We start from the raw sequence: 17,755 nt of genomic DNA on the forward strand, positions 1-17,755 counted from the left end.
CCCTGCTGGGCATGCTCTGGGATGGCAGGGGGACAGAATCAACCCTCTGCCTGCTTCAAGATAAATGGGTCCTGACCAGGCCACCAAGGACAGGGCTGCAACTGTCCCCAGACAGGCAAGACAATGTTCTTTGCAGCAGTGTCTCCACTATCCAAGGGAAGCAGACTCAAGGCCAAATCCCAGACTGCTGTCCACCTGCTCCTCCCACCCATCTGCCTCTCGGCTCACGTGAGGCTAGCTCTCAGGGAGGCCACGGCAGCCCAGCCAGGCAGGTGTGGTAGGTAGGAGCAGCTGAGCCAGGCAGGATGCTTAGGGGAGAAAAGAAACTGCCCTTGCCGGGTACGGTGGCGCACGCCTGGAATCCCAGAGGCTTGGGAGGCTGAGGCAGGAGGATCTCGAGTTCAAAGCCAGCCTCAGGAACTTAATGAAGCCCTAAGCAACTCAGCGAGACCCCGTCTCTAAATAAAATGTGAAAAAAGGGCTGGGGATGTGGCTCGGTGGTTAAGTGCCCCTGGGTTCAAGCTGCTTGCTGTCAGAGGAGCAGTGGCAAACACCCAGGAGACGGAGGATGAGCAAGAGCCACCTGTAAGCAAGGTCCAAGGGCCAACATACCCAGGACAGCAAGTCATGGCCACAGGGGCTGCCCCTTCCACACCCTTGCCCACACCAGACCCTACCAACGGAACTCTGCGCTCATTCATCACCCTGACCCCTTTTGGCTTCCAGTGCCTCTTCGGGCAGCCGTTACCACTCAGTCAAAGTTGGCATGTGAGAAGGAACCCATTTGTCATCCTCCCCAAAGCCCTCAAGGCACATCTGTGCCGGCCATGGGAGTCCTAATCGCTATGCCAGGTGCCCCTGCCCTCCAGGGTTTCTGCCTCCTGCCCAGCCTCCACCCACATCTCCTCTCTCTGGTTCTGGTCTCCCTTCTCATCCTCTTGTTTGTTGTTGGGAACCTGGACTAGAGGACATGCCCCTGGGGATCCCACGGGATACTGCTGCAGGCAGTTGTCACCTGCCCCCACTCTGAGCTCCAGAGCCCAGCCAGACACCAGAGCCTCAGCCCTCCAGCTCCTGCTCTAAGGCAGGGGCTGAACAGGGGGTGGAAGGGAGCGTCTTTGGGGACTGGAGAGGGCTGAGGTGGAGGCTGGTGGCCTGGCACCCAGCATGGATCTGGAACCGACCAGCGCCGTGGGGTAGAGGCCCTCAGCGTCACTGTGTGGTTTCCCATTCTGGAAAGGTTCTGGCTCCCGACTCCCACCCCATCCAGGCCGGGGTGTGTGTGGAGCCAGCCTAGGGGCAGTGAGGACAGGACACCTCCTCCCGCAGCCCAGAGCCCGCCCACGCTGCTGCCCACCCTCCCTTCCAACGGCACAGTCTGTGGGGCTCGCTGGTGTCCCCAGGTCTCCACAGCAGCCCCCGAGCACCGGGAAACACTTGCCTTGCCCCCGAGGTGTGGAATTCATGAAGGTGGGCAGCGTGGACAGGTGTTGCCACTCAGGCCAGGAACCCTGACCTCCTGCAGAATGGACTCCTTCCTAGGAGGGCTCTCCCACATCTTGGCCTTAGGATCATGCACACTGAGCTGCTAGGTGAGCCCAGGCCCCTCCGGGCCCACTCCAGCCCTACAGGACAAGAATCTCCCCGGAGACCAGGAATGCTGCACTTACGGTAGGAGCCCAGGTGCAAACCCACTATCCCAGAGTGACGTTCACTCACTTCACAAGTGCACACGAGGGTTTACCCTGGGCCAGGTTGTGTCCTGGGCACCAGACTGAGAAAACAGAGGGGGCGTCAGGACGGGGCAGAGCCCCAAACCCACCCTCCAAACCCATGAGCCGATGTTCACTACCTGGGCTGGGCTGCACTTGATCAGGGTCTGGGGGACAGTGGGCTTTAGAGACATAATAATAGCCACACCAGCAGTTTCAGGAGGCCCACGAGCCCCGGGTTTCCTGCAATCACAAGATGTGGGATGGCTCCCTCCCCCAGTTAGCCTCCACCTTCCCCAGGAATCATTAGCGCCTGGCGGGAACCACACTGGCAACACTTATCGTTACCGCACACCCGTTCATTCAGCTCTTTATATGCGCTAAGCCATCTGAGCCTTAAACCACCTCCAGGTAGGTACGCTCACTGTTCCCATTTCACAGATGGCAAACTGAGGCACAGAGACACCCAGGACCATCTGGCTCAGGCGGCTCCACCCTACACCTTCTTGATCAGCATGCTCTGCTGTATCTTGAGCTTCAGGGAGAACACTCCAACTATGCCACTCCCTGTTCTCAGGGTGGGGGGCATGGTGGGCACAATGGAGTGGACGCTGACCCGCCCAGATGCACCAGGTTGACACTTGGTGACAGTGGGCTGTGCCAGAAGGCCTCCTGTGGGGTGCATACAGGGTAGGAGGACAGCCAGTCCCCGTGGGTGAGCAGCCTCTCCGGGGTCTCCCACCAGCAGCTGGGCTCCCAAACCCAGCCAGTCCCAGGACAGCCACGCAGAGGCGCCATCTTGCCAGCCTTTGGTCAGAGTGTGAGCCAGGGATCCCGTCATCCCAAAGCCCCTCTGCAGTCAGCCGCTGTCGGCTCAACCAACGGAGCTGAGTGGAGACACGAGTCCCCAACCCTGGCCATGCAAGAGCGCGTACCATCAGCCAAGGTCCCAACTCTATTTGTTCCAACATGATGTACAAATTGTCCCCTTTTCAACAAGTAAGGACAGACACACCCCAGCACTGGTGGAGGTCGGCGCAGCCACCCGCGACTGGGCTCGGAGCCCCAGAGGTGCCAGGCTTCAGGCGGTGGACAGCAGCACACTGTCCCCTGCGCTGCCCCGCAGTCCCCCCATGCCTTGGCCTCTTCAGGCTTCCCAAGAGCCTCTTCTCCTCTTCCGCCCCCTCTTCATTCATTCACGGCCTTTCCAGGCCCCTTTGGTGAGGACTGTCCCTGGAGGCAGGTCTCCTACACTGTCCTTGTCTCAGCCCTCCTCAGGCTCTCCTGAGGCCTCAACAGTGGCTCTCCCGGGGTGGGGAGAGGGACAGGGACAGCTCTCTCCTTACCTGAAACAATGGTGTAGCCAATCCCCCTGGGACGTCCTTTATCCTGGTCAATGGCGGTGATCACACGCACGGTGGTGCCCTGCGTGGGAGACAGAGAGCCTTGAGTTAGCCACCTGGCCCCAGGCTCTGCTTCTTGTAGCTCTTCTGTCACCCGTGGTTTCCCTCCTCAGGCTGACCAGGCCAGCCCAGGAAGCAGGCAGCAAGTGCCCCACTCTGTCCCTGGGTCACACATCGAGGGCTCAGGTACACACCCCAGGACCCTTGGGAAAGCCCAACCTTGCCAACGCCATCACTGTCCCCGCCTTTCCCCATATCCCTCACTCGCATGCGAGAAGCAGATGGAGGAACAGCCAGCAGAGTTATAAGGTCTGGATTCTAAATCACCATCCATCAAATTGCTCTGTGACCTTAGGAAGAATGCCGTATCTCTCTGGCCTCAGTTTGCGCCCCCCCCCCCCCAATCTGAATAAGATGGGACTGTGTTTTCACCAGAGCTTGAGTAAAGGAAAACATTATGGATCAAATACTCTATGTGTGAGAGCACGACCAGAAAGCATGCATCTCCAGGGATGACCGAGCCACCCGGGAGGCAGGATGGCCCTGTGAACCCTGCCCACGGCTGCGCCCACGGCTCCTGCCTCCTCCCAGTGGCTCGGCTCCCCCTCCTCCCAGCCCCAGCACAGGTGGAGAAGAAGCCCAGAGCAGGGGAGAGGCAGGGGTCTGCTCCATGCCAAGGAGCCGAGGACACAGGCGGGGCAGCTGTGGGTGCAGATGGAGAGACAGCTCCTACAGTGCAGAAGCCCACCTGGAGGAACCTGAGAAAGGTACCAGGTGGGTGGCATTTAGGATGGGTTTTGAAGAGTGTGTAGGAGCTTTCCAGAGAGAGAAAAATGGAAAGGAAGGTGCTCCGTGGACAAGAGACAGTGCAAACAAGCCTTGGAGACGTGGCTTGTCCTAGGAAGGGATCCTGGCGCACGGCCCATACTCGCCAGCTGTGGTTGACAAATTGGCTGATGGACTGAATGATCCAACGCACACACGGGTGCTGACTCGGCCACTACCATGCTACTTGCTGAATCTCCTCGCCGGGGCGACCTCCACCTGCTCTCCAGGCTCCAACACACCCTGTGGCCAGAGGTTCTGGCCCCGGGGCAGCCTGAGTGATGACCCCAATTGGACCCATCTCCCCCTTGGGGAAAATAGCAACCTGGCATTTTGGGGTTTATATTTTGTACCTGATGAGCTGAGCAGAACTCTCTCTCTCTCTCTCTCTCTCTCTCTCTCTCTCTCTCTCTCTCTCTCTCTCTCTCTCTTTCTCTCTCTCTCCCTCTCCCTCTCTGCTTCCTGATTATCATGTCCTGGGCTCTTTCCTCCCCGCACCCTTCCACCATGATGTCCTGCCTCACTTAGGCCCAGAGCAGTGAGGCCGGGGGTCTATGGACTGAGCCCTCTGAAATCATGAGGCCCAAATAAACGTTTCCTCTTCTAAAATTGTTCTTGTCAGGTCCTTTGGTCACAGCAATGAAAAAGCTGACTAAAACAGGGACTTTGGCTCCAAAGTGCTCTTGCTAGTCAGGTGACGCTACCTCTGTGACAGGTTCCGTTATAATAACAATAATGTCATTTGTAAAAGTCATTGCTCTGTGCACTTTACAAGCATCAGCTCCCGTGGAACTGGGGAAAGGCGGCACCCGGGCTCCCTGAGCTGCCGGGGGCTGTGGCGTATCAGGGCTCCGAGGAGCTGCCAGGGCCATTCTCCAGCTTGTTCTCTGAGACCGGGGTGTCCTTCGTGAAGCACGTTAGTGGGCCGCTGGGACAAGGCTGTTTGGGAAGGACAGCATTTCACTTGAAGGGTCCACACCCCCAGACTCTTTTGGGGGGATGTGCCCCCAAAAGTCGGGGTCTGTCTCCCCGAGGAGCTCCTGAGGGTGCAGGACTTTGGCCTGAGGCGCCAGCTGCCAGTTGTGCTTTTTGGACATGGGGGCAGCTCCTCAGATGCAGCCCCATCCTACCCAGGCCCCACAGGTGTCCTGGCGTGAGAGTCCCTGGCCTGCCAGAGTCACTAAGCTGGCTGGCTGCTCCCAGCTCCACCCTCCCAGCTGGAGGGCCAGCTGTGTGACCCCAGTGTACACCCAGGGCAGGCAGGGGCAGCACCTAGGACAGTGAGCCCAAAGGGGACAGGATGAGGCAGCCAGCACTGGCCTGGGCAAAGAGGGGACCTGGTGACCCAAGGACTTTCAATATTCAGAGCCCTGTGGGCGCCTCCCCTGGGGGCAGTCCTGCTCCAGATGGCCAGAGTCCTCCAAGGCGGGTGGAGCTGGGAGCAGCCAGCCAGCTCTGCAGGGTAGGAGGCCAAGGTCGCTCCCTCCCAGCAGGGTCACCCAGATGCTACGGAGAGCCCTGCCTGGCTCCTGACAAGGTCTGGGGTTTCATCTCTTTTTTGGGTAAATAAATCCACTTTTAATAAAACCCTGAGCTTTTAATACAAGTGCAGACAGAAAGACTGGAAATGTTATGAGAAGGAATTAACAGGGAGGTCCGGGGGCTCTGGGGAACTCACGGCTCTTGTTTCAGAGTCTCGGTGATTATATTTTCAATATACTGCAACTTATTTCCAAAGATGAGGGAACGGGCAAGTGAGCCCCGCCTGGCCGGCCAGTCTGCTTGAAGGCCCCTCTGCCCCAGGCAGCTGGGCATGGCTGGTAGAGCAGGTGGGCAGGCCAGGTCCAGCCCCACTGCCCAGGAGCTTCTTGCCCTCCCCGGAACCCACACGGGGGGAGGACGAGGCCTTCTCAGAAACGAGGCTCTCCCCGGAGAGGCAACAGGTGTGCAGACCCATGGGGCCCCGGCTCCTCGAGACGTGGGGCAGGTGGTTGTGTTCAACCCGGTGCCTGACCTCCTGTGACTGAATCCTCTGCATCAATTTTAACCTCTTTCGACCCTTTTCCCATCTATAAAATGGGTTCATAATAGTCCCCGCTCCTAAGCATTCGCTATATATGTAAAGCACTCACACGTGGCAAAGGTGACAAAAGTGATTGGGACTACAAACTGGGGTCTGGAATCCCTGTGGGTACCTGGTGGAGATCCAGGTGCCTGGTCCTGGACAATGGACACACGTCCTGTTTCTGATTTCAGCAAATTCTGACCCCGACATCCCAGATTATGACTCTCCACCCTCGAGCTCTGGTGTTTTCTAGGCGTTATTCGAACAGCCAGCGGCTGATGGCGAGAATGGGTGTCACCTGAGCGCCTGTGCAGGGCTGAGCACCCGCCAGCGTCCTCTCTCTCTTCCTCTCACCGTGGAGCAGGTCACACTGGTTCTCTCCACCCCACAGCAGGGGACTCCGGCCTCAGATGGGCAGGGACAGAGGGCGTAGGTGGAAGGGCCGGGGACTCTGTGCCCAGGGGACATGCACAGGCTGAGGTGGGCCGTGAAGGCAGAGCTGGGACTTTTCTTTCCCCTTTGTGCTGCGTCCCCTCCCTCCGCCTCTGCAGGAGAGTTGGCTCAAGGGGCCGCGCCTGGCCTCAGAGGCCTCGGCCGCCTTCCCCAGCTCCCCTGGAGCCCCAGCCCACTGCCACTTCCAAGACAGGATTAAGGACTTGAAAGGTGACGAGCAGTTTGCTTTGGGAGTGGGAGGCGCCCTTGGGGGGAGCTGGCTGGCGGGGGCTGGCGGGGACTTCCGACCGGAGCTGCTGCAGCAGATTCTGAGGCAGAAAATCCTATTTCTCAGTCCTTAATTCCAGTCAATTCCAGTCAAAGGGCTGATAGGCATCGGCTGGCAGTAATTTGTGCAGTTTATCCGCTCCTTTCACCTTCTATCGGTCCTCCACTGACGGGCAGGCCGACATGCTGCTGCTCGAGTGAGGAAATTAAAATTTGATGCAATAATCCCAAATAAGAAGGATTTTATTAGGTAATATATACACTTTAGATGAGGCATGCCTGCCCGATACACTGATAGAGGGAGGTGTACATGCTGGGAGCCGCAGATAAAGAGGGGAGCCAGGGGGAGTGGGGAAGGGTCTGGGCGGAGGCCTGGGAGCCGTGGAGGCAAGGCCCAGAAGGAGGATGCCTGGGTCCTGCGGCCCAGGAGGCTCCCGGGCCAGCCGGGAACAACTGCATCAAATCAGAGTGCCACACGGTAAAGGGACACGGAGGACCCAGATCAAGGCACGGAAACTGATTAGAGGCCTGGAAAAATCGGGCCTAGAGTGTGCAGGAGGAGGCCTGCGGGAGAGAGCCGTGTGCAGACGGGAAACGGGGCTCCTTCCAAGTGCGGAGCCAGGAGGAGAGGACAGGCGCGTGGATGTGAAGTGTGATTCTGTGGACAGGGGGACCCCAGGCAGCACCCCCAAAGAGGTCAAACCCCCACTTACTGCCTGGTTTGCCTCCCTTCAACCCCATCCTGGTTAGGACCCACATGGAGGAGCTCACACCGTGACTCAGCAGCTCCCCAGACATTGGCCTTCAGGGGCAAAGGGACAACCCTGGCCAGGCAGAGATGTCAAGGTCTCTGAGCCCGAAGAGATGCAAGAGACATGCAAGTCACATCAGATGCAAGAAACCCAGCCAAGGTGCGAGCAGGGGCTCAGGTGGGCCAGCATCTGGTTTGCTCAGACAGAGGGATCACTAGCAGGAGCCCGTGGAAGCCTCCAGAGAGAAGAGGGTGTGGCTTCGCACAGGCCCCTGCACACAGGGCTGGTGACGGATGAAAGCACGGAAGAAAGAAGCAGAAGTGAGTGAAGGCAGGTCTGAAAGTAAAACCTGTCACAGCGGAGGGTGGTCTTGGAGAGAGGGATGCTAGCAAAGGACAAGCCCAAGGGTCTCAGAGGAAGCTCACACCGTGACCGGGGGTGAGACTCAGCCGGAAGGCCTGGCCCAGCCTGGATACCAGAAACCAGCCACTGTGTCGCCAAACACTCGGTTTGATCTCTGCTCACTTCCACACTTGTGGGGTGCTTGACATGGATTGGTGATGACAGCAGGTGCCAGAGGTGACAAGGGTGACAGGATGGTTTTCTTCATCCAGCCCTTCCATAGATACTTCCCACTATGTCCATGCACACAGCTGACCCCACCTCTGCTGACCTACGCTCCCAGCCCAGCCAGGAAGCAGAGTCTGGGCCAGTTGCTCCAGAGCCCTGAGCACTCAGAAGGACAAGCCTGTGGGCTGGGGGCGGAGAGGAGCAAACAGCAGTCAGCTCCGACCTGAGACTGAGATGAGGGCCCGGCAAGGAGGAGAAAGGAAGGGGTCCTGGGAAGTGGGGGAGCTGAGCAGGGGCACCCTTCAGACTCCAAAGCCGGGGCTCCCACTGTGCACAGAAGCCAGGAAATAGAAGGGTGGGAGTAGCGACCCGAGGTGCCCTCCACTGCCCTCCAAGCAGCTGCAAACACCCGTCGCAGAAGGCTAGAGAGCATCCTGCTTGTTAGAGCTTATGCTTCACACCTGGCCAAGAAGACAGGGGCCCAGTGCCAGCTCCATGCCCCTGGCCAGTGGTCAGGACAGCCATGGTGTCCAAGCTAGGTGTGCGATGGCCTGGGAGCATGGTCTGCACCCAGTCCGGGCAGCCAGCCTGTGCAGATGGGCAGGGCCCAAACATCCACTGGCCTCTGGTGGGAGCCTGCCCTGCTCTCACAACTGTGAGACCGTCCTCCCAACACACAGGTTTCTCTCAAAAGCAGGGTCAGGGCTGGGGCTGCAGCTCCGTGACAGAGCACTTGCCTAGCATGGGTTGAGGCTCTAGGTTCCGTCCCCAGCTCTGCAGGAAAAAGGGGGGCCACTTTTCTTTCCATCAATGCTTTCCCCAAGCTGCATGTCCAGGCCTCACCTGCCCGAGGAGGCACCTCGCTGTCCTCTATCAGCCCACGGTGGGGGCTTCCTTCTAGCTAGCATAGAGCATGGAGGTGACCACTCTAGGGATGCCTGTCATTGTCGCCTGGCCACAGCTGCCCCAGCCATGGCCCCTGCAGAGTGGACAGCCACCTGTTTCATTCTCTGAGACCCCCACTTATGGCTGTTTGGGCCAGCGGTGGACACATGGTCCCAGGGCAGTCAATCCACAGGTTGGCTGATGTCCAGTGACTTGTGACATGGCACAAAGTCAGGAGTCTCTGTTGCAAACCTGGACCCGAGAAATCCAAAGACGGAGCAGTTAGGGAGACCAGCTGCCGCTGCCGGCTCTCAAGTGCCGCAGTCTGGCTGGGCACAAATCATGAGCCACTAAAACAGGAACAAACTTTATTTCGGAACTCCTGTGAACGCCACACACGCGGCCTTCTCCTGGGACACACCACACCAACCAGAAATCCCTCCTCCGGCATTTCCCCAACCAATGGGAACTCTCCGGGAATCCCCACGAGAACTCCAAAGCAGTAGGCTGAGGCAGACAACAGGGGTCTAATATACAGTTAAATACACAGCTTAACATAACCATTATCATCTCCCCTCTCAACCACTCCGTTCTGGCAAAAATGCCATGCGTCATTCCTACTGGGCTATGGCTCTCAGCACTCAAGGAAGAGCCAGGGCTGAGAGGCCCTGGGGCAGAAGGCCAGCTGCCCCCTTAGGCCATGCTGATGGCAGACTGCAGGCCGTGGCCAAGCCCCAGGACACTCTGCAGAGCCTGCACCCCACTCCAGTCCCCAGCGCAGGCTGGGCTCCCAAGGGCACCCCCAGAAGACCCTTTCTAATCACTCCCCCTTCCTGCCCAGCCAGACTTTGTTCTTTGCCACTCAGAGCACCCTGGGGACAAAGCGGGAGGATGGGGAGGTGGGGTTTTACTGCTGATGCCTGTCACTACCGTCCCAGGTGCCAGGGTAGGTGGAGCTAGGAGGAGCCCACGCCAGCACTAGAGCCCCTCCCAGGGCCGGGGGGTGGGGGGACTTACCGGAGGAGAATGCTCATAGATGTTGGTGCTGTAAGGCAGGTTGATGAAGATGGGGTCCATGTCCTGGACGTCCGTGATGATGATGGCCAGGTTGGCCAGGGTGGACAGAGGCCTGGTCTTGTCTTGATCCTTAGAGGGCAAAGAGCGCACACAGCCTTAGTTTAAGTGACTCCGTGGACACACTCATGTACACGCACACACGGTCCTGGAGCATGTGTCACACACATGCACATGTCCAGGCACACACGTACATGAGGACTCCTGCAGGAGGACACACACAGGGTCCCCAGGCAGGGCCATGGGACAGTGGCTTCTCCGGTGTCATGAAGGGCATGGAGGTGGAGGTAACCTCGGCCTGGCTACCCTGAATATCCTTGCACTGGATGGCTGGCTTCAGGTAAAGAGATGGCTCTGTCCTCAGTGCCTCTGCTGTGTTCAGCCCAGGGTCCCTGCCCCTCTCCATGCCCAGGACAACTAGATAGCAACTCCTCAGAAGAAGGGCCCTTTGGCCACACAGGGGCTCATTCTGGGACCCGCAATCCTGCTCTGGGTCCTGGATTTACTGATCAAGGGACTTTTCCAGTCGAGCCAGCAGGGGGAGCTCCAGAGCCTGTGACATCTGGGGCCCTCCAGGATCCTGAGGGGTCATGCCTGCCATTCCCCGGTGGCCCTACAGGCAGTACTGCAAGTTCAGTCCTATAAAAGCTCACCAAGAGAGGACACCCAGGACCCGAAATGCACAGCTGGTGATGAAAACCGAAGCAGCCTGCTGCTACCCAGTAACACCAGTCAGCACCAGCGGCAGAGGCACAGCCGAACGCAGAGCCTGCCCCACGCCAGTGTCCTGCATGAGAAGTCGTGGGCTCACCGTCCCCATGGGTTCACTGTCCCCGTGGGTTCACAGAGACCAGAGAGGGAAGTGACAGCCTAGACTCATCCGACTGTAAGGGGGTAGCAAGAACTCGAACTCAGAGCACTTTACACAGACAAGGGCAGCCTTGCTGGGCGCAGTGGTGCATGTCTCTGATCCCAATGGCTTGAGAAGCTGAGGCAGGAGGATCACGAGTTCAAAGCCAGCCTCAGCAGCTTAGCATGACCCTAAGCCACGTAGTGGGACTCTATCTCAAAACAAAATATAAAAAGGGCTGGGGGTGTGGCTCAGTGGTCAAGTGCCCCTGGGTTGGGTTCAATCCCTGGTACCAAAAACAAAACAAAACAAAACAAAACAAAACCCTGCCCTTCACAGCCTTGATTTGGAGCCTAAACATCTGGGACTTGCTGGGTAACCTCCAGTAAGCTCTTTCCCCTCCCGGATTCTCGATGTCCATTCCTGTAAGGTGAATCTCCCAGCCCCTTGGACTTGTAAACTCTCTGATCTGGGATTGGAGGGTGGTTGTCCCCAGGTGCGATGGCCCTTGGTTTGTCTGGAGTGACGTGAGCAAGGCCAGGCATTCCCCACGTTATGAGAAAGCCTGGTGCCTGCCCCTGACCCCCAGAGATGGAGCTGCAGAGCCCAGGAGGCGTAGGGGCCCGACCGTCCCTGTGAGTCCTCGGGGGTCACCAAGGAGTGGGTGGGAGGGCCTCAGGGACGGGAGTGGGTGCAGCAAGCGGGGGGAGTCTGGGAGCAGGAGGAGCTGAGCAGAGGGGCCCTGGGGTGGGGTTGGGGCAGCCTCCCAGGCTCCAAAACCATGGCCACCACAGCCCAGGCTGGGGTACTGCCCAAGGGAGTGCTCCCAGCCAGCCTCATGGCCCACAGGAGTCCCCTGACCTCCTGGGCCACATGCGCCATGATTCTGGTTTGCCGTTACCAGGCTCTTGTAGGCAGCTGGCTTTTGTCCAGCCTGGCACCTGCCACCTCCATTGTACCCTGGGCTGTAGTCCTGCTCCTGTGACAGATGACCCCATCCAGCCCACCCTGAACTCTCCGGTGGGGAAGGGAGATGGCGGTGGGCACATCTGGTGGGGCCGGCGTCATGCCAGGCTCTCAGATGTGACCAGGGCCTGTGGCTGTCTCCTCTACAGCTGGGGACCACATTACTGCCTTCGTCACAGGCAGGAGAATCACCTGGGAAATGCCCAGCACCAAGGGCATGATGCCAGCCCCAGAGGGATCGTGGCATCAGCTGATCCAGGAGCGAGCAGGAAGCCACCCACCGGGGAGTGACAGGCCCCTCCTGCTCTGCAGTTTCAAGGCCTGATTGCAGGGAGATTAGCAGCAATTTCTCTGTATTCATCAGCCCAGCTTGAGCACGGGGCTCGTGATGGGCCTGGCCACCCACATTCTTACCTGTGCCCAGCGCTGATCTGTTCCCACATCCCAGAGCCATTTTTATGGAGGATGGAAATTATCCCACGGGGCAGGTTTGTAGAGAAAGAGGAACAGCAGCTGCAGGCCTGAGCGCAGCGTGAGCCATGGGAGCACAGGGACGGGCGTGCAGAAGGTGCCGGTGGGTAGGCACAAAAGCAACCTCTGGGCATCCCAGCCCCTTCATCCCACAAGTCCCTTTCACAAATGGCAGCACACATCTCCCGGGAGACCAGGGGGACGGAAAGAATGCCAGTATCCTCCGCAGGGCTACGGGGCCCGCTGGGGCAGGAAGAGGCAGTCCCTGGCTCTTGAGGCGTCTCGGGCCTTGGCCATGCCTGGGGAACCCCATCTTTCAAAAGCAGACCCTTCCTCCAGGGCAGTGGTGCACACCTATAATCCCAGCAGCTCAGGAGGCTGAGGCAGGAGGATGGCAAGTTCAAAGCCAGCCTCAGCAAAAGCGGGGTGCTAAGACCCTGTCTTAAAATAAAATACAAACAGGGCTGAGGATGTGTCTCAGCGGTGGAGTGCACCTGAGTTTAATCCCTGGGTACCCCCCAAAAAGAGAAAAAATGTAGACCTTGACCCAGCCCAGAGGCAGAGCCGGGGACCTGGGCTCTGGGAGGTAGAGCTCCTGGGCACAGGCAGCCCTTCTGCAGCGAGGTGGGCAGGTATCCGGTGCTGGGTGCCGGCTGGTGGGTCCTAGTGGGTCGAGAGGGATGCCCGGAGTTTGCCTTGCTCTTGGCCTGAGCTGATGGTACCAGCTGTGGTTGGAGGCAGCACAGGAGCAGGGGAGAGGGGAGTGCAGGGGTAGCACCCTGTTAGGGTGTGGCTGTCCCTAAACAGCTTGCAAACAGCTGTGTGTGCTGGAGATTCCTGGCCCTGGGACGTGGTGTCAGAACTGAGAGTCTCGAAACCTGGGTCAAGGGATTTTCTCCAGAGTTACTCATCAGCTGCATGAGCTGCAACCATGTCCTCTGTAACATGGGACAGTGACTTCTCTCCTGTCCCCAACTACCTTGTCCTGAGCTCCCAGGGGCTGCTTGGTTCCCTGTCTCCAAGAGGCCCTGCTCCCTGGGGTAGCAGCCAGGAAGGACCTGGGCCCCTCTGGCCCCTGCACATTGGTGATGTCATGGCTTGTGTGTGTCCTGGAGAGTGAGAGGACACCCTGCACTATGAATGTCGCAGGGACATTGCCGGCGCTGGCTATGGAGTGGGGCTCCTGGGTGACTTTGGATCAATCACTGAATTGCTCCACGACTCTGTTTTCTTATCTATAAATTGCACATCTTAAAAACATTAAAATCCCAGCACAGTGCCAGGGACACAGTGCGAGCGCCCGGTGACGCTGGCTGTCGCTTGGCCATCACGATCCAAGCGACATCCGTGTTCCACGCTGCGGCTGCTGTGGAACTGGGGCCGTGTCCTGTCACCCTCCTCAAGGGCAGGACAGGAGGACCCCTGGGGGCTCGGGCGGCTGTGGTGACTCACCGTGGCGTTGACGGTGAGCTGGTAGGCCTGCGTGACCTCGTAGTCCAGCTCCCGGGTGACGGTGACGATGCCACGGGCGCTGTCGATGGCAAAGAACTGGGAGGGAGGCTGGAAGGAGTAGAGGACACTGCCGCCCGCGCCCAGGTCGGGGTCCGTGGCGTTCACGATGAAGATGGGCGTCCCCACCGGTGTGTTCTAGGGGACAGCAAAGCAAAGAAGAGTGAGCCGGAGCCCGGGGCAGGGGCTGCTTCGGCCACAGTCCCCCAAAGCCCATTAGCCACGTCCCTCCAGCCAACCAGACCCGGGGCGCTGTCATTGTCATTCTGAGAGGGTTCAGAGCAATTTAAAGTGCAGTATCTATTTTTTTTTCTTCTTATTTGATGGCCTCCTGGTGGCCGTCAGAGCACCGGTTCCAAAGATGATCAGCTCATCCTGGAGTTCTGGATGAGGGGACTCGAGTCCCCAAACCCATTTCATGGTGGTTTCGCTTCCTCGGCTGCAGGCCCCCCGGCCGCCCCAGCCGCAGGCCCAGGCTGCTCCGGAGGGTGACCGACAATCTGGGGAGGTTTCAAGGCAGTAGCCTGAAGCCGTGCACCTCGGGGGACTGGCAGGGCCCGGGGCTCCCCTGGCACCCTAGAGGTTCCTGCCAGCTGCAGCAGTGTCCCCGTTGCCTCTGTGACCCTCTGCTCTATGCTGTGTAGAGACCCTGCCCCTCTCTGACTTGGGGAGTCTGGTTAAGGTCTCCTTCTGCACAGAGGACTTCCAGACCCCTCAGGCGGGCCGTCCCCACTGTGCCCACCCTGCCCCCTGGCACCCCCGGCTCTGCATGGCCCCGTCTCTCCTATAGATCTTGGCCAGTGCCTGGCATCCTCATGTCACATGGCTCCGGGGAAGCCCTGGGCCCGATCAGCCTTGCCCGGCACGGAGCCTCGCCCACGGTGAGTGTTCAATAAATACCCCACGAACACACAGTGACCCTCCGCGAGGGCACTCAGCTCATTACATTCTGAGTATCTGTCTGCACCCACTCCCTGCTGTCAGTTCTCATCTCGTGGTGGCGACCACAGGGCCTGGCACATGTGCTGTGCCTGCTAAACATGGGTTGAGTGGATTTATTTATAATTCAGCGAGTTCTGGACACATCTAAGGAAAGACGATCTAATTGAGCCTTTTCACGGAAACAAAGAAGCAACAACAATAAAAACTGTGCCAGGCCCTGTGCTACGGGCCAGGTTGGCCAGCTCTGTGACAAGCGTCTTTCCCAGTGGCAGCTATTCATCTGCCTTATAAAAGGCAGCTGAGGCACAGAGAGGTTAATAACTTGCCCAAAGTTGCACAGTTGGGCAGTGGTAGACCAAGGCCTGAATCCAGGCCTAGTAAGTGCCTGCTCCTGAGTCCTGTACCAAAGGATCCTGGAAGCCTGGTGTTGGCTCCTCCCCCACCTCCTCCGTGCGATGCTGGGGAAGCTGGTGGCACAGATAGCACCAGAGTGTGGGCTGGCCGGTATGTTCGCTGGGGACAGAGGCGGCATTCCCTGAGCTCTGTGTTCTTTTCACACTGGCACAAAGACTGGGTCCCCTGATCGTGCCGGGCTCCCTGTTCAAGGGGCTCCTTTCTTGGGGGACCCTGGCACCCTGGCGCCCTTGCTGAGCTCTTCATGAGGCCCCTCGTCAGGCTGGGAGGGCCTCTGAGAGCAAAGCCGCGGAGCTGCTGGCTGCTCCCGGTCAGCGGGCAAGTTCAGGCTGAATGGGCAGACCCACGGCCTGTCCATCTCTCACCACTCTGTCCCCCTGGGGTCAGGGGAGACGGACAAGAGGCAGACGGCAGGAAGGCCCTCTCCTCTGGCCAGCCATGACTCCCCAGTGCCCCGTCACAGAACGCAGGCCTGCATGGACTACTTCCCGGAGAAGTGCAGCTCTTCACACTTCACAGACTCAGCAGGCCCCTCACACCTCTGGGCTTTGGAGCATGCGTTTCCTTCAGCAGGGTTTCCCTCCCCGCCTGCTGCCTGCAAAACAGATGTTCTTTCCCTCCAAAGATTATCAAGCCTGCAAGTCTCGGAGTGAGCAAGTGCTAGAGTTTCAGGCCTGGGTAGACCCTCTGTGGGAATCCTGGCCTTGCTGTGTGTCTTTGGGTTAACTACTTAATCTCTCTGATCCTTAATCCACTCTCTGTACACTGAAGCATAATACCAGGTTGATGTGAAGGGTCCATAAGCTCATGAGTGTGAATTTCCCAGCCCAAAGGTGCTGAGAAGATTGGGATTTCAATATTTCAATACTTGATCACCTTTTACAGGGGTATAGATAAGGCACCTTCCAGGGTGGGCAGAGAGGTGTCAAGAAGCTGGTGAAGATCGAGGGCACCATGCTGGGCATTCCCAGTGGCTCCCGTCGCCCTGCACCTGGATCTGCTGGTCCCTGCTCTCCTAGCTCCTGCCAGGTCCTCAGTGGGAGGCATCTCCAGGCTCTCGGTGGGTTCTGCCAAAGGGTGGCTCTGGTCACACTGTTTCCTCCTCTTCGCCTTCAGCGAGGCTGGTAGGGCTCAGCCCAGGTGCCTCCACATCCCTTATTTCCCTCCAGTTCTGCCAACCCCCTGCCCCCTGAGCACACGAGCACCACAGCCAGCCAGGACACAGCTCTGGAGGAGCCCCGGGGCTGGCCACAGAAAGGATGGACACCTTCCCTTTTGAGAGCAGCCAGCCGCACGTGACAGCTGGACCACACTTCAGCGCGCTGGCCATTCGCCCCCTGAGGAGCTGGTGCACAGAGGGGGGCTCCCACAGGACGCCAGCTCTCAGCCCTGCCTCCAGGAGACGAGGACATTTCACAGTGCACACCCTGTGGTCCTGGCCAAAGGCCTCCCTGAGCACCGGATCAGAGAATTGAAGAGTGGGTCCCGGCGCACAGTGGGGAGGGGGACGGGCTGGTGCCTGACCTTCTTGGATTATGTTTCATGCCCTTCAGTGAAACCCATTTAATTTCTGCGTAACTTAGGAGAGGTTTTAAATGGGCCTGGCAGAGAGCCACTCAGACAGTTAGAAGGGGCAACTATCTGAGAGAGAAAATCGCTGACTTCCTGCATGGCGGGTCCGGGGCACCCTGCTTTTTCAGGGGAATGGGGAGGGGGACAGCTCGCAGCACACACGCATTCTCTCACACCCAGCTGCTGCTCGCCGCACACAGGCCCGCACCCCACACAAGCAGAACTTCCATGGACCAGGTGCACCTGGGTTTCCAAGTGACCTACAGACAGCACAACCTGGTGGCTCAGAGCCCCGACTCTGAATCCAGACCTTTCTACGGGGAGATCTCACACAGATGCTATTAAACTGTTAAACACTTTTTTTTTTTCCGTACTGGGGGTTGAACCCAGGGGGCACTTAACCCCTGAGCCACATCCCCAGTCCTATTTATTTATTACTTCTGATCAGTTATACATGACAATAGAAACCCAGCCCTTTTTATATTTTATTTAGCGACAGAGTTTCCCCGAGCTGCTTAGGGCCTTGCTAAGTTCCTGAGGCTGGCTTTGAACTTGTGATCCTCCTGCCTCAGCCTCCTGAGCTGCTGGGTCTACAGGTGTGTGCCTCTGCACCTGGCTGTTCAACCTCTTTTGACCTCAATTTCTTCACCTGTGAAATGGAGCCATGAACAACGCTACCTCTTAGGATTGCTGTGAGAAAGAATTAGATAAGGCATAGAGAAAAGAAACACTCCTTGTCACGCATGGGCAATATCGATCAAGATTCGATAGATGATCATTGCAATTGGTTACTGTGGCATCAAACATCATGGCAGGCAGGGTGACACGCGCCCCATCTGCAGGGAGCAGAAGGAGAAGGAGCGTAAACAGCCGGCGGATCTCTTCATCATGAATGTAGACAAACAAGCACATTGAAATTCAGAAGGAGGACATGTCCCTTGATTGGTCTTTGGCTGCTGCCGCTAGGACGGACACCATCAAGAGGCCTCCTGGCCAGAGCCAGCCAGGACACAGCTCTGGAGGAC

General features: G+C 58.3%; 1 protein-coding gene across 1 annotated transcript in view; it reads right to left on the reverse strand.

Moving 5' to 3' along the window:
- The window catches only part of LOC144251634 (cadherin-23-like), a 164,252-nt gene that overhangs the window by 34,623 nt on the left and 111,874 nt on the right, over nucleotides 1–17,755 (reverse strand). The window contains exons 6-8 of the mRNA XM_077794450.1: nucleotides 13,746–13,940; nucleotides 9,950–10,078; nucleotides 3,059–3,137 (exon numbers count right to left, since the gene is read on the reverse strand). Coding sequence (XP_077650576.1) covers nucleotides 3,059–3,137; nucleotides 9,950–10,078; nucleotides 13,746–13,940 — 403 coding nt within the window. The remainder of the gene's footprint in view (nucleotides 1–3,058; nucleotides 3,138–9,949; nucleotides 10,079–13,745; nucleotides 13,941–17,755) is intronic.

The sequence above is a fragment of the Urocitellus parryii genome, unplaced genomic scaffold, assembly GCF_045843805.1.
Source record: "Urocitellus parryii isolate mUroPar1 unplaced genomic scaffold, mUroPar1.hap1 Scaffold_139, whole genome shotgun sequence".
Taxonomy (NCBI): domain Eukaryota; kingdom Metazoa; phylum Chordata; class Mammalia; order Rodentia; family Sciuridae; genus Urocitellus; species Urocitellus parryii.